Source organism: Tiliqua scincoides, chromosome 2 (genome assembly GCF_035046505.1).
Source record: "Tiliqua scincoides isolate rTilSci1 chromosome 2, rTilSci1.hap2, whole genome shotgun sequence".
NCBI lineage: Eukaryota > Metazoa > Chordata > Lepidosauria > Squamata > Scincidae > Tiliqua > Tiliqua scincoides.
The window spans coordinates 177,352,712-177,367,905 of NC_089822.1; the positions used below are offsets into that span (position 1 = coordinate 177,352,712).

General features: G+C 45.8%; 1 protein-coding gene and 1 long non-coding RNA gene across 2 annotated transcripts in view; one reads left to right on the forward strand and one right to left on the reverse strand.

Moving 5' to 3' along the window:
* Window positions 1–721: 721 nt before the first annotated feature.
* LOC136640053 (uncharacterized) overlaps window positions 722–15,194 on the forward strand; it is a 30,869-nt gene continuing 16,396 nt past the window's right edge. Inside the window, exons 1-2 of the long non-coding RNA XR_010793753.1 lie at window positions 722–871; window positions 3,590–3,780. This is a non-coding gene — a long non-coding RNA (uncharacterized lncRNA). The remainder of the gene's footprint in view (window positions 872–3,589; window positions 3,781–15,194) is intronic.
* Window positions 2,032–15,194, reverse strand: part of AFAP1L1 (actin filament associated protein 1 like 1) — an 84,537-nt gene continuing 71,374 nt past the window's right edge. Inside the window, exons 12-19 of the mRNA XM_066614868.1 lie at window positions 14,388–14,599; window positions 11,895–12,040; window positions 9,517–9,595; window positions 9,152–9,263; window positions 7,965–8,129; window positions 6,322–6,500; window positions 5,630–5,758; window positions 2,032–3,585 (exon numbers count right to left, since the gene is read on the reverse strand). Coding sequence (XP_066470965.1) covers window positions 3,562–3,585; window positions 5,630–5,758; window positions 6,322–6,500; window positions 7,965–8,129; window positions 9,152–9,263; window positions 9,517–9,595; window positions 11,895–12,040; window positions 14,388–14,599 — 1,046 coding nt within the window. The 3' untranslated portion in view covers window positions 2,032–3,561. The remainder of the gene's footprint in view (window positions 3,586–5,629; window positions 5,759–6,321; window positions 6,501–7,964; window positions 8,130–9,151; window positions 9,264–9,516; window positions 9,596–11,894; window positions 12,041–14,387; window positions 14,600–15,194) is intronic.

Below are 15,194 nucleotides of genomic sequence, written 5' to 3' on the forward strand. Positions count from 1 at the left end.
AAAGGGGATTGGACGAGTTTCTGGAGGAAAAATCCATTACAGGTTACAAGCCATGATGTGTATGCGCAACCTCCTGATTTTAGAAATGGGTTATGTCAGAATGCCAGATGCAAGGGAGAACACCAGGATGCAGGTCTCTTGTTATCTGGTGTGCTCCCTGGGGCATTTGGTGGGCCGCTGTGAGATACAGGAAGCTGGACTAGATGGGCCTATGGCCTGATCCAGTGGGGCTGTTCTTATGTTCTTATGCACGGGCGGAGGGGGGGGTGGCTGGGCTCCCCGGGACCAGGTCTCGTCCCTGCCGCCGGAGCGCCTGTAGGGTCTGCCCTCCCTCCGCGGACCGTGAGCCCCGGGACTGCGGGACTCAAGGGGGCAAAAGGGGCAGCCTCGGGGTTCCGGAGCTCTGGGCCGCCCCTTAGCTCCGCCGTGGCGTCACGGGGTTCCCCTGACGTCACTGCTGCACAGCTCCAGCTGTGGCTCTCCGCAGCGCCGCTTAGCCGGGCTAAGCCTGACGTCGGCGGGGGCGGAGGATGCCCCCCCTGCCCCTCCCCCAGACCCCTTTGTGACTCTCCCCCTCCCCGCAAAGGAGCCCCCCTCCCGCCCCCAAGCAGGACAGCAGCCTCCAGGAGGCGTCCCCGCCTGCGGCAGGCCACGCGGGCTCTGCGCTCTTCGCCCCCTCGCAGCCCGTCCCCCAAGTGAGGGACACACAGCGAGAGCCAGACGTGCTCCGGAGACTGGCCACGAGAAGGCCCGCCTGCCCGCACGACCTGTGCCGTACACGCCCCAGTCGGAGGGGGAAGATAGAATAGCCCAGGAAAATTCTGGGCCCCCACCTTTGGCTCCTGGGCCCCCTTTTTGACCCCGGCCCCAGGTACAAATTACCCCCTTTACCCTCCTCACCTAGGCCTTGGTTGCAGGAAGGGGGTTGGGAACCAATGTCAAGTTTCCTTTGACTATTTTGGAGTAATAAAAGTATCTCACTTAGCAGATCCGTTGAAGCTGATTTACACTAAATGTAATGAATTGGGAGACCAATTTATGGGGAAAAAAATGGAACTTACAGCATTTTCAAAAAAGTATCAAGATGGAGAGCAGTCCTGTGTAAATTTCTTCTATAATAATGAATACATTTGTACCTTGGAAGACTGTAACATTTTGTTCTGCTTCATTGTTATCTTAAATTTTGTGTATCAGCCGAATTTATAAGAATCTCTGTGCGTCTTTCAATCAATTTAAACCCAGCTTTATGGTGGGAACTATGGAATTTAGATTTGCACTGTAGTCTGAAGATAAAAAAATTTAACTCATATAACTTGATTGGGATTTTCTTTGTCACACTTTTTGGTGATCTCATAACTCTCATATCTTGATGGGATTGATATTGTTTTGCTTTATTCATTAGGCTATTCAAATCTAACCTTTTGGTTGTATTAACAAGGGTTTGTACTTAATGTATTTGTTTTCTATACTTATAGTAAAAATAAGGAGACCTGTATGGAGACACAATGCTATAAATTATCACAGCGCAATTGCACAGAGTTTCTTGTCCCTTGCCTGCTGGCACAGCAGCCCACAGGGTTACAGCATTAGCCCTCTTAGCCCAGACACTAACAGTAGGTTGAATCAAAACCAATGGAATTTGTTTGTAAGTAACACATAAGATGAAAGAGTTGGTCCCTACAAATGACAAAGCTTCTGGCCTGGCCACCCTGGCTATAGAGAACAGCATTAACCTGGAAGCCAGAAACTATCATGTCCTCATTTTGGGCCATTGTGAAAGTAATAATGTTTTTTGCATTTTGTATAAGCACAGACTTCATGGGAAAATCGGCCTCATGCTTGAGCCACTGGAGTTGTGCACTCCTACAGATGTTTATGCAGAGGATTCCACCCATCCCTGACCCCCCCATTGCTAATATATGTGTGCAGCCTTTTTCATAAGTAGGTGTGTATGTAGAACTCCAGCTAGATGCATCTACTAGCACAAGTTGTAAAAAACCTCACAAAAATCTAGACCACCACCACACATGGTTCTGTACAAAGATCATCTTTAATCAGGGAAGCAAAGGGAGAGGATCCAGATCTTAAAGTGCAGACAATTCTTAAATAAACGTATTCCATCCTATGCATCCAGAAAGAGACAAGCATCCCACTCACTTCCCCTATAATGAAAAGTAGGTCGATATAGCTTCTGGTCTGTTGGAATAGCACAGCAGGAGGACAACTGCAGGCATTTAAGTTGCACCTCAGGGCTTCCTCTCTAGGCCTCTGTCAGGTCTTATATTTTCTATGTTCCAGGTATCCAGCAGGCTTGAAACTGACCAGATACTTATGAAAGCAGCTGGAGTCCATGCATTGCAAGAATCTGTTTCCTATGTACCCACACCTTTACCAGAGATGGGAGCATAATGTCTTTTGTCATTTAACAAGTACACACAGAGGCTTCCAGTAATTTATTGGGGGGGGGGGGACCTTCAAAGGCTGTCCAGTTAATCAGAAACAGTGTCCTTTTTAAAAATAGCTCTGGAGCAGGGTCACATTTGGCAGAAGCCATTTCTCTTGCTGCATGAGTTCATCTGTGCCCCCTCCTCTGGCACCTGTCACTGCAAGTGGGAGTTAGGCTCTGTTATACAGCAGAAAGGAGAGGTGAGTGGACTGCTACAGCACTTAAAACAGGAGAACTATAGGCTGTCCTGGGGGGAGGGGAATATGGATGCCCCACTATAGTTGTTCTTATCTGACACTTTGAGAAACTTTAAATGACAGAATGACAGAGACAATGAAAGGCAACGGAGTACTCCTAACACAGTTAAATACTGACAGTCCTGAGATTTAGAATAAAACACAATGCTGACAATATCATCTCCCTGTTGGGCATGTTGTTGCGCCCTTGTCAGTGACCGAAGTCAACAGCTTGGTTTTGCAATGGCTGTCCTGATCTGCTTTGGCGGAAAGCAGGACACCAACACAGGCTGACAGTATCGTGAGCAGTAAATAGCACCTTTGGAGGGGCCTGATCACAAGGTGCTTCTGCATCATGCTTCCCTTTCCTTGCTTACCTTGCTTATAATGTGAGAGAAGCTGCAGCAACGAAGCTGGTGATTTGCTCAAGGTCTTTGGCCAACATGACCAAATGAGGACATCTGAACCATCTCATCATCTCTCCCCATTGGACCAAAAATACCCACATCCCTGGGCCTTAATTACCATCAGTCCAGGGAGCTGACATGCCAGACCTGTTTGAGGCGCTCCTCTTCGGCCACTCCAGGAGGAGTATTGTGAGGACACACATTTAAAAACAAATCCTGGAAAGGATTCCCTTCCCCACCCTGCTCCCCACACTCCCTCCCTCCCCATTGCACCCACACTAGTGTGCGAAGGTTAATCTGCTTGTTAATCTTTCTTTCACTAGCCAGTGGGTGCCTCTCACTGCAGAAGAATCAAGTTCATCCAACTGCAGTTTCCTCGAGGGATTAAAGACTTTTGCATTGCTTTAGCCTTTCCCTGATGTGTCCCAAGGTGTGAGAGGAATCCTCAGAGATGAAGGTCCATGACTCATGTTTATGTTTTTTTCATTTCCCATTCCTAGAAAGACGGAAAGAGAACAGTGTTAAGGGCTGCTGCGTTGCAAAGGAGATACAAACCTGAATGTGACACATAGGAAGAGGCAACTGAGTCTTGAATACAAGGTTGTTGTTTTTTTGAGCGTGGATGAAGCTTCACAGAAGGGTGAAGTGCATGGATCTAGTGTGGAGATGAGGCACTAGAAAGATAGCAAAGGTAAACTTTGTACTGTACATTTCCTTTTTGATGGTGTTCTGAAATGTCTTAGTGCACTCTCACAGGGGGGTGTGCACATTGCCTTTTGAATCTCCTTTGTTTCTGCCAAGATATCACACTTGGCATCATTTGTGGTCAAATTTTACACTGTACATCACCCCTTTGAGTGCTGGCTCTTCACAGGTTACACAAGGGTGAGGCTGTCAGGCCCCAGGGATGGTTAATGGTTGGTCTTATGGGCTGGGGTAGAGCAAAACCATGTTAGGTGGTAATTGGTTTCTGCTGAAAGTGGTATATTTAATTGGCTATTTTTTGGAGGAAGGTGGGAGGGGGGGGAATTGCCCCTATGTGTGGAATGGATCTGCTCTTTTCAGTACCCACTTGTGTTGAATATTTGTTTTAAGGTAGGAAAAAATAATTGAAGCTGCTCAAAGTTTGTTTAAACTTTCATCCCTGCATGCTGAAAAGTTATATTTTTAATACTATTATCTTCTCTCTCAGAGCAATAGGAGCAGAAGAGTGGGATAAAAATTTATAAAAATAATATTTCAAATGCTCTTAAAACCAAACTATGATGTCAATCATGTCATTGACCCAGGCATGTTTGTTTATTTGTTTTCTCTTGTAAATATCACATACAGGACCCTATCTAGATGAAAACTGGGAGGGGAAGTAGGTTTTTTTAAAACCTTACCTCTTGTCATTGTCCCAATTCAGATTCTCCACCACACACACACACACACACACACACAGTCCCCCTCCATCCACATCATCTCCAATGGAAGATTTTTTTCCCAGGACTAGCAGCATGTGGGGGAAGGGGGTTAATCTGGACTGGGACTGTTGTGGTGCAGCCAGGGGTAAAGTCTCCAGAAGGAGACCCTCTGCACATGCTTTTTATGGGGTGGGGGGAAGCAAGCATTTCAAGGTCAGTGAAATGATTAAAGTTACATCTGGTTTTGTCCTAAAAAGATAGTATAAATGCTATTCTCACGATATGCTATCCTACATTTATAGCACTATAAAAGGCAAGCATGCCAGGGTCAATGACAAGATTAAAGTTACATTTAGTTTTGTCCTAAAAAAAACAACCGTTCTACCACTTTTTTTATCCTGCCATTTTCTAGTGTGGGAGATTCTGCAGCCTCTAGGCAAATATTTTAATGGTGCTACATTGCCGTGCAACAAAAATGGCAATGCACCACTGAAAGTGTGTAACCTTCTGAAACTAGATGTTCATAAAAACCATGTATATTCACCAGACCATTCCAACCAGGCAGACATTTTATATAGGCCCTATCACTGGAATGTTAGAATACTTTGCTTTACATATACTGCATCTGCCACATTGACAAGCTCAGTCTAAAACACTCATGAGATCAAAACAGCACTCTTCATCCCTAGTGAAAGCATCCTAGATTGAATTCCATGTGTTTGGGAACAGAACTACTATCCTTAATGCTCTGCAAGTTACAAAACAGACTTTGCAATTTTGCTCCATTAGTTATTCTTCTGGGTTATTTGGATAATAGTTTTTCAGGAAATATTAAATATGCCTTCAGATTTGCTCACTATGGCAAAATTGGTGAATGCCTGCCGTTGGCAGATCTCTGAACCTATATCATTCTATAAGCAAATGATCTTACACAGACCAAGATAGCAGCATCTGGGGAAGCAGGGAAGGCCACTGGGGACATCTCAAGGTGTCCCTGTGAGTTCATCATACTACCTTCAGGTGCCACAGAGCACAGTTTGGGAACCATTGCATTAGGTAGTAGAGGGGCAGTGAAGATTTGGGGAGCCGGTAAGCTAGAGGGGAAAGCACTGCTGACATTAGCTTAGGTTGTACCTTGGCCTTCTGAAGCACATTCCCCTTCTTAGCAGGGAGGAGGGAAGGGCTTCGCTTCCTCATTTCTGCTGCACAGTTAACTGGGACCAAGTGCTCTGAGGGATTTCCGTTTGGTTGGCTTGCAGTCTCCTGCAAGAAGGAGAAAAAAGCGTTGAGAGACTTTGGGAGATACCTAGATTTACAAATCTAATAGATAAAAATTGCAAGAAATTAGACCTCTTTTCATATAATTGTCCTTGTGCTCACCCATTGAATGGGGGTGAGACCATGTCCCACCTCTGGTCCCACCTCTAATGCCAAAGCACCTTCTAGCCAGGCTCTCCCAATGACCAGGCATTTGATTTCCATGGGAGAGGACCCTACCTGTGTACAGTATGGGAGTGGAAACCCTGATCATCCAGTGTCCCTGTTCACATGGAACCCCTTTCTCATGAAAGTCAAATTTACAGCAGGGGGATCGTGATTAGCGAATGTGTTGGCTCCAAAGAATGGGGCCAAAAGGTGCAGTCCCACTCCATCACCAGGTTCAGTAAACATATAGGGGGATTATGTGAGAATAAGGCTACAGCTGAGACTCCTTTGTAATTTTCACAGCTGTTTACATTTTTTTCTTTGTATGCAGAGGAAAAATCATTTCCTTGAATTTGACTTGCATTTAGGCCTGTCTTTCCTAAATGTAGCTCTTTCCTTACCTTGTTTTCCGCTTTGCTGGTCACAGTGAGCCCCAGAGCTGGTCCTCCTGCCAGGGACTGTTTCAGCCTGTCTTTCACCTCCGTCAGCTTGAGCTCCAGGTCCACCCGCCGGGCCTCGTTCGCTTTGCACTGCTCCTCCAGGGCTGCCACACGATGCTCCAGCTCTTTCAGGTCCTTTCCTAGTCCCAACAGAGGTGTAGCTAGGTCATTTGACACTCGGGACCCACAAATTTGTCACCCCATATGACTTAATTAATTAATTGTTAATAGTTAATTATTAACTAGGGCACGTTCACCTACTCATGAGTAAACGCGTGATATGGTTCAGTTTCATTTTCCATAGGGTTCAATGCATTTTTTGTTTCTGGTTTTTTGGCAATAACTTTTGATGGAAAGGAGATATTTCAATCTGGTTTGTTGCATTGCATTCTGCTGGAAATTCTGCATCCAATGGTACATGGCATGATGGGGTTACACCTAACCTTTGCGAAGTTAGCGATGTTGGGTCATTTGTGGTGTTACACCCCCCCCCAAGGGTGGTACCCAGGGCGGACCGCCACTGCCCCGCTAGCTACGCCACTGAGTTCCAACACATATACTTGAAACAAAGCCAGCCACAAACTACTATATGGCTCTAGACTGAGAGTAGAAGCACAAGGAGAAGAACAATTGAGGGTTTTTGCAAATGCAATGGGAAGTTGTAGTGAATGCTGCTTTCCCCTAACATTGAGAGGGGTGAGAAAAAGAAATTGGGCAGATGTTATAGAGCAGGGTTCTCAAGCTGTGGGTCCAGGACACATCAGTGGGTCATGAACCCTTTTTGGGGGGTTTGTGAAACTCATAGAAGAGATTAGAAGACTATGTGCATCAAAGGTTAAACAAGCTGTTACTTGGGGAGGAGTACTGCTGCCCAATCACCATTATCGCCACACATTATAAATCAGGCAGGTTTTGGAATCACTGTTTTAGAGAGTTTAGGCCTCTTTCTGTGCTCATGAACTGCAACAAGTCTGCTTATTATCTAGAGTGGAAAGAAAGCACTAGGGCAGTTTTCCTGCTTTCAGAAAAAGATGCATGTACTGTACATTTTCACAGAAGATGATATCCTTCCAGTAGATGGTGCTATTGATCTTTAATCAGTGAAGGAAGCCTGTGACACTTTCTAGGACCAATTTTGAGCTATGCTGATTTGGCAGTGCTGAGCAGAAATAAATGAGTTTTGTAGGTAGCAGTTATTAGGTAGATAGGAGGCTAAGAGTAGGTGTTGAACTAAGGAGTGCAATGCAAAGCCAAACAGTGGCTGTGACAGTGCTGAGGGCAAACATTCAGCCAGAACATTTCTCATAGCTCAGCCTTGACTATAGTCTGTCTTTAGAAATAATGGAGTCCTCCTTTTGCTTCTAATGGAGGGGTGCTGTAGGGAAAGGGCAGGTGCATCTAAGAAGGGGCAGGTTCCAAGTTCTTTAGCAGAGACCATGCAGGCTCAGTGCCAATTCACACAACATGTGCTGCAAGTGACTACAAGTCTGATTAGAGATACCTTGCAGAGTGGCTGGGATGCGGGTGGGGTCTGGGTGAGAGAGCAAGGAAGTTACGGACTTGGCAGAAAGGGGAACTTCCTCTCCCTGTCAGTAGGGACACACCTGTGCTGTTTTTCATGGCCTCCCGGAGCTCTCGCTTCTCCTTACGCAGAGTAATGAGCTCATTCCGAATGGATGCTTTTTCCTTCTCCAGTTTGTCCTTCTCAGTCAGGAATCTCCTGGCATCTTCCTCAGCCCGGTTCTTTCCATACTTATACTGATTGGCATCTGTGCACACACACAGAGAAAGAAAACAGGAGCAGTCCTGTGTTAGGAATCCAGGTGGCACCTGCAAACTCCACTTCAACAGCAGAGATGTTTAAATACAGGCCTTGAGCCGAGGCAGAACAAGCTCAGAAGGCACAATGCCAGCCAGAAACGATAGCTTGCATGCTCAGATCAAACCCACTTAGGAACTAACCCACCAGCACTCCTAACATAGCCTTTGTATTGCTGCCCATAGATTAATTATAGTTCTGGAACTGCTGCGTTGTCCTGTTGGCAAAGGAGAAGTGGCTTCTGGGAGCAATACCACACAATTATGAAATGGAGCTGCTAGATTTCTAGCAAAGCTTAGCATTCTTGTAAAATTGATTTAGGATGGATCAGTATAATTAAAATTTACAGCCACTAGAGAACTGCTTGTGGGGGGAAAAAGTTATGGGAACTTAAGTGGTGCTGTTGCAGAACAATCTCTAGAGAGTATAAACTAGCAGAGAAATCCAACATGGGTTCAGCCCATCCTAAAGTGGCAGCATGAAGGAGAACTCTACCTGCTACTGCCACTGCTTCCCTGTGTTATGTCGGGGGGGGGGGGGGAGAAAACCAGGAACTTTAAAATGGCACAGGAGAAGAATGCTCTGTCCCTCCATCTCCTAAGCCATGGGGAACTTGTAAAGTGATAGGGTGACTATGGCAGCAGTGGACCCGTCACTGGGGATAGGTGATGCATGGCCAGGTGCAGGTATGGGTCCTCTTAGGAATGTGGGCCCTTGAAACATGACTGAGCAGACCCATTTGAGATGTTGCCCCTGCAGATAATATACAAGCAGGATCTGGGATATATTCGGTAGGTGCAGCTGCAGAGCAGAGAGCAAATTCTGTGTTGCCTTAAGAATCTGTGAATAGCTCTTTAAGAAAGGGAGCTCCAGCCATAACCTGCCCCCCAGGACTCCCTCCCTTATGGGACTCCCTTCCCCCAACTGGGAGTCCAAACAAGTACTCAATGACTGGACTGTATCCAAACCTACTCGATGCATGGCGCTTGACTTTGACTTGTGGATCGACCCGGCGTGACTTTTCACTGCAAGAAGAGCCATGGCGTTTCACCTGGGATCCTGTGGATCGCCCTGACTTTTCCAACTGCAAACGAGAAATAGAAAGTAATGAAAGAATGGAGCTTTCAGAGAATATTGTGAAGGACAACCTGGTGGGTGTGAGCTGAGTTCATTTCCTTCTTGGGTGGCATAGCTGCTTGAGAAGTGACTGAGCCAGGTGCCCTCTGCCTGAGAGGGGCTCCCTAATTGCTAAGTATGTGGGAGCAGAGCAGCATAGGGTAAGGCGGAGAAACAAAGAATTATATAGGATTATGGCCTTTGGGTTGTTGGTTTTTTACCTCCACCTTCTCATAGGGAACATCGTCATATAACACCCGGGAAGAGTCTGTCTGGTTCTCAAGGGACGAGCTGGCCCACCTGAAGAGGCAGAGAAACAGAAAAAGAGTCTTAACTCTTCTAGCATGGTTTTTCCAATAAAAATCCTTGCAGGTAAGAACCATTGAGCTCCCTGATCACCCTCTGCACTATCAAGATGAATCCAAACACATAGTCCTTTACTACTACTTTCTTAGTATAATTGCCCTGATATCCTTCTATGCAAACTCAGGGTTCTGGAAAGTGCAGAAGATTTGGTTCCCAGAAAAGGAAGAACCAAGGCACAGTGGTGGGCCTAATTTGCTGAGCCACAAACTTGTGCTCTGATTCTTGGGGTGTTTCTCACATTTAGTTTTCTAGGTGTATACCCAATATGTTGCACACATCCAAAATGTAAAGTGTGAATGTGCATTGATCAGGGAGAAAGGATTGACTAAGACCCCCTATTGAATGCCCACTCTGTGGCAAATCTGGGTTTGCTGTTGTGTAATGTATAAAATGGCCCAGGGATAACATGTATAAGATCATAAAATTAGGAATATTTATTCTTCACTTCTTTTAAATCACTAACTAAAATCTGAAAAAAACACAAATGCCCTTTTCTTGCCACAGAAAGATTTTGAAACATCACTTTGCCATCGTTTCTATGTGCACAAAACAGGTTATGTAAGCTAAGAGGAATTCAGTGAATCATTTTCTTGATCATACATCATAGAATACTTTGAGAAGTCTAGATTGACACTATATCACCACACTTATACCCACATCATAAATCACAAGTTATAAATGCAGGCCTGCCTGTCACAGCCTTTATTCCACCTTTTGAATACAAATTAAGCTGGCTGTTACTTTGGGCCTATTAAATTTTAGAGAATACAGAAAATCTCTTGGGCAGCCCAATCCTAAGTATCACAGGTGCAGTGGGGCCAAGCACCGTACGGCGTAACCTATGTTAGTTAGGAGCAGGTTGGAGATCTACTCAGGGTAAGGGAACATTTCTCCCCTTCCCTCGAGTAAAGACCAGCCTAACTAATGGGGCTACTTGGATCTGCTACAGTTAAATAGCTGGCACAAGTGTGAGAAAAATGACTTGGGAAGGGGGCATAGGATCAGTGGCGTAGCTAAAGGGGTACCGGGGGTTTAGGGGGGCAACAAGCTGAGCTTGACACTAGTGACCAAAATTGTGAAAATCTTGGTATGTATGAATAATACCATCATGTTATATATCATTGGAAAGGTAATTTGATGCAGAATACAATGAAATAAACTGCATTGGAATATCTGTATTCTGTTAAAAGTTATGGCCAGAAAATGAAAACACCACTGTCTTATGGAACAAAAAGTGAATTTTCTTAACTCAAAACTGACCTGTGAGACTGATTGTTCTGAGAGCCAATGACATATTATTATGTTACAGACATGTTGCAATGACATATTATTGTGATACAGCATGAAACCAATAAGGTATTAATATGAGTCAGCTTGCTTTTCCATGCATCATAAAACAGTTACCCCTGCAAACTAGGTAAAAAGATACTTCTTCAAGTGGTGCCTCTCTTATATTTAGCAGGGGGAGAATAACCATCCCTCTTCACCCCAGCACACTTGAACCAATCAGAGGTACACTTTTTATTTATATACCTAATTAAATTGGATTTTGTATGGGGGGGGCTACAAATCTTCTTTGACCCCAGGTAGCAGATAGATGTCTTAGCTATGCCACTGACTGAGGGGAGGTAGTGGAGCAAGTAGGTGACGAGTAAATGGGTGGAGAGGAGGTGGTTCCTCCCAATTTTCACTTTTTTAAAAGTCTGGGCATGATGTCACTTCTGGTTGTGACATCACTTCCGGGGCAACATGTTGAGCTTAGCACTGGGCTACATGATCATTAGTTACACCACTGCATAGGATACAGGATACGTAAAGCAGCTTATGGCTTCCCACACCCCACCTGAGCCTGATCCACCCCCTCCTTGCCCTCCTCCACCCAGAAATACCCCATCCTAGTCCTCCTCTCAACCCTGTGCTGCATGGAGCAGTTGTTATCTGCTCCAGATTCAGCCCTGGTAGGACAGTGCAGTCTGTCCTGCCAGCACTCCTTCCAAGTCCTCAAAAATGCTTTATGGTGTTTTTGCAATGGCTAGTGACAGTGCAGCAGCCACTTAGTGAAGTTTAGGATTGAGCTGTTAGTGATCTTTACCAGGGTAGATGAGTCAACAGAAAGTTTAATTATCAGTGACTCAATCAGCAACAAGGTGAGTATCAGGCAGACAACTACAAGGAGGTGGAGGTAGAGTGTTCCCAGCTGTAATCACAGACTGCGAGCAGAAGAGGTCCTTACATGTAGGAGTGTCTCACAGCATTGATTATGTTGGCTATTTTCTCCACATCCACATAGTCATAATGCAAGGCCTCTGGTGTTGTCTGGGATCCAGTTTCAACTAGCAGAAGCCCAAGCCAGCGCCCCAGATCTTCATAGCTGCTTGCCTAAGGGGTAAGGCAATAGTTAAAAGTGAAAAAAGAAACATATATTTCACTGGGTAGCAATTAAGGAAACCCTCCTCCCACAAGTAAACATAGTCAAGGACACATCTTCACAGCTGCCATTGTCCCTTAACCCCAAACATCCTGCCTCCCAAATTTACAGCTGTACCACATGCCACAGGAATATTCAAGGTATCCTCTGTGCAAGTCACACACAGCGATGCAAGGGAAGTTTCCCTAAATAAACTGGCAATGGGCTAGATTCTGAACAGAGAGGGCCTTGGTATCCATATTGCTCTGAGCCATTCTCATCAAGTCCAGGCAAATTTTCAGAAGGAAAAATATTTGGCCAAGATGTTGATCTGTAGGACCCTGAAAAACTGTTTGTCATGTGGGTTGATGGTGCCCAGGCTGCATTTGGGCATCAAATAATGAAAACAGTCATGCTATTTCTTTCATCATATGCATGAAGTCCCAGTTTTCCCCCTAATACATTCAAAATTCAAGATGAGCAGGTGGCAAAATAACAATTGTTTTGCCACATACCCAACTCACAGCCCAATCCCAGGCACATCTATTTAGAAGTAAGTTCCACTGTGTTCAATGAGACTTACTCCCAAGAAAGTATGGATAGGATTGCAGCCTCAGTCTCTATTTTGGACTGTTGTGCGATCCTTTGGTTTATCAAATCCAGTGACTTTCTGCATGTGCTGTTAAGAGACTCAAATATCTATCTATCTGGATTACATTAATATTCAGGTGAAGTTATACTGCATACATAAACGGTGAAGCTAGGCAAGAGGCAGGGTGACCAGATACAAGGGAGGACAGAGTGCTTATGCCTTTATCCATTGTATAGAAGAGAGAATTTTGTCAGGTGCAGCTCAGTTAGGAAGGGCTTTAAAAGCTGCACCTGCCAAAATTCCCTCTTCTATGCAACGGTTAAAGGTATAGGCACTCTGTCCTCCAATGCATCTGGTCACCCTGGACAAGAGGAATTTCTCACACATCTAAGGTTGTTCCCCTCCCCCCCGTACTGTATGAAAGAAGGAACATGAAGGTGTTAATTCTGCCAAGATTATGAAAAGAAATTATTTCTAGTATGACTAATGCTATGAATTATCAGCATGGAAGTGTCAGTGTTAAGGAGAACATCTGATTCTCAAACACAGTTCATTAGGATGGCCCAGCTCTGTAATTACTCTTGCTTCATTGAATGTTTTTGTTGTGGCTGGCATTGCTCTGTATAGTTGGATGTGGTGTCTCATACACTAGAAGGGCTTATTAATGTTCTTCCAGTATTTAAGGCACCACTGCAGCTGGCACTCCTTATCTGTGGATTCAACATCTGCAGATTTGACTCAACTCAGGTGCTGACCTCACCTGAGGTCTGGAGAACCTCAAGGACCTCCTGGACACGACCAGAAGTGCCTTACGGTTGCATCTGGAAGGTGTTTTGAGATTTGGGGAGATTGTGCTCAGTTGCCCTGAGCCTCAGAAAGCCTCCTGGAGGTGTCTAGAGGGCACTTCCTGTTTTGGAAGCTCACAGCCTCCCCGGGCCTCAGAAGACCTCCCAGAGGTGTCCAGAAGGTATATCCAGTCATGTCAGGAAGATCCTTGAGACTCTCCCCATGGATTCCATTATCTGTGGATATCTGTATCCTTGGGGAATCCGGGAATGGATTCCCTGTGGATACCAAGGGCCAACTGTATTCAATTTCATATCCAAAGTCAATGAAGAGCCCAATCCTGTGGTTGGCGGCATGGCTCTGTGCCACCGGCCACAGTTGCAAACGTGCCATAAGCCATGTTTGCGGGGCTTACTGCTGGGCTCCCGCCGGTGCTAGCCGAGTGCTGGCCGGAGCTGGACTAACGCCGGGAAGTTGCCCAGCTCCCGCGGCTTGGTGGTCTCCCGGGGCATGGGGGAGACGTGCCAAGGAGCGGACGGGAGGTGTGCCGGGGGCAGGTGCGAAGAGGATCCATGGAGCGGAGTGTGCTCGTGGAGGGCTGCGTGCCCTACACAAGCGCCTTTACTCTACAGCCAACCTTTTGGTTGGCAATAAAGTGAGTAGCCCCATTGTGGGGCTGCTTACCTTACTCGGTGGAAGGGGACAAACATCCCCTTCTCCTGAGGAGCCTCCCGCGGTAGCGCGGGAGGCGCAGGATTCGGCAGCAGCCCTTTTCAGTGCCGTCGAGCCTGGGCACTCAGGGCAGCTCAGGATTGAGCTGGAAGTCCACATAGTCAACATTTTGCAGGATTCCAAAAATTATCAGCCCTATCTTCCTAAGTTTAAGCAAAGCAACAGAGGCATTCTTTGACAGAGCTACCTGAATCCAGAAAACTACTCACCTCCAAGGCCGAAACCTCTTGTCCATTGCGAAGGATGCGGAAAGCAAAGGGATGCTTGGGGCCCAGTCCTGGTGCCACCTCACAACCCCGGAGGACAATGGCATTCACATGTGTTCTTAAATCAGTGCGGTCCTTATGGAAATAGAGAGTGTTTCCTTTTAAACGACACCAGCGTTCTTTCCAGCACTGGTTAACAAGAACGTTCAAGTAGCCTGTTGGGGGATGAAAAGTTTCTGAACAACCAAAGACCATCGTATCACAGGAAGAAAGAAAAAATCTAAAGGTTGTCTCCTAAGGGAACCAGACAGTGTTGAACTTAGCTAAGGCAGAAGACCAGATCCTCGGAGCCAAGATTATCCATGATCAATGAGATATTTGGGTAGCTTTTCAAGATCAATTAGGTGTTCCAGCATCACTCCATCTTTGCCAGAAATTGATTGCTTTACACAATTAAGTAAGAAAAAGATGACAGTACTGTCAGACATTTGGGTCTAACTATACAGAATATGTTGGTAGCAGCAGAGGGAAAGGCTTATTGTCAGCATATTGTAGAAAGAAATGCTTTTAAGGAGACTCTTTTGAGCTATGATGAAAAAAGGGTTGTCACCGGTCCACTAAAGGCCCAGTCCTAACCAACATTCCAGCGCCAATGCAGCCACAATGCAGCCCTGAGATAAGGGAACAAACATTCTCTTACTTCGAAGAAGCCTCTGTGATGCACCCCCCCCCCCCCCACTGCAGGATGCAGCACATGCCCCATTGGCATGGCTGCATCAGTGCTGCAAAAGTTGGATAGGACTGGGCCCT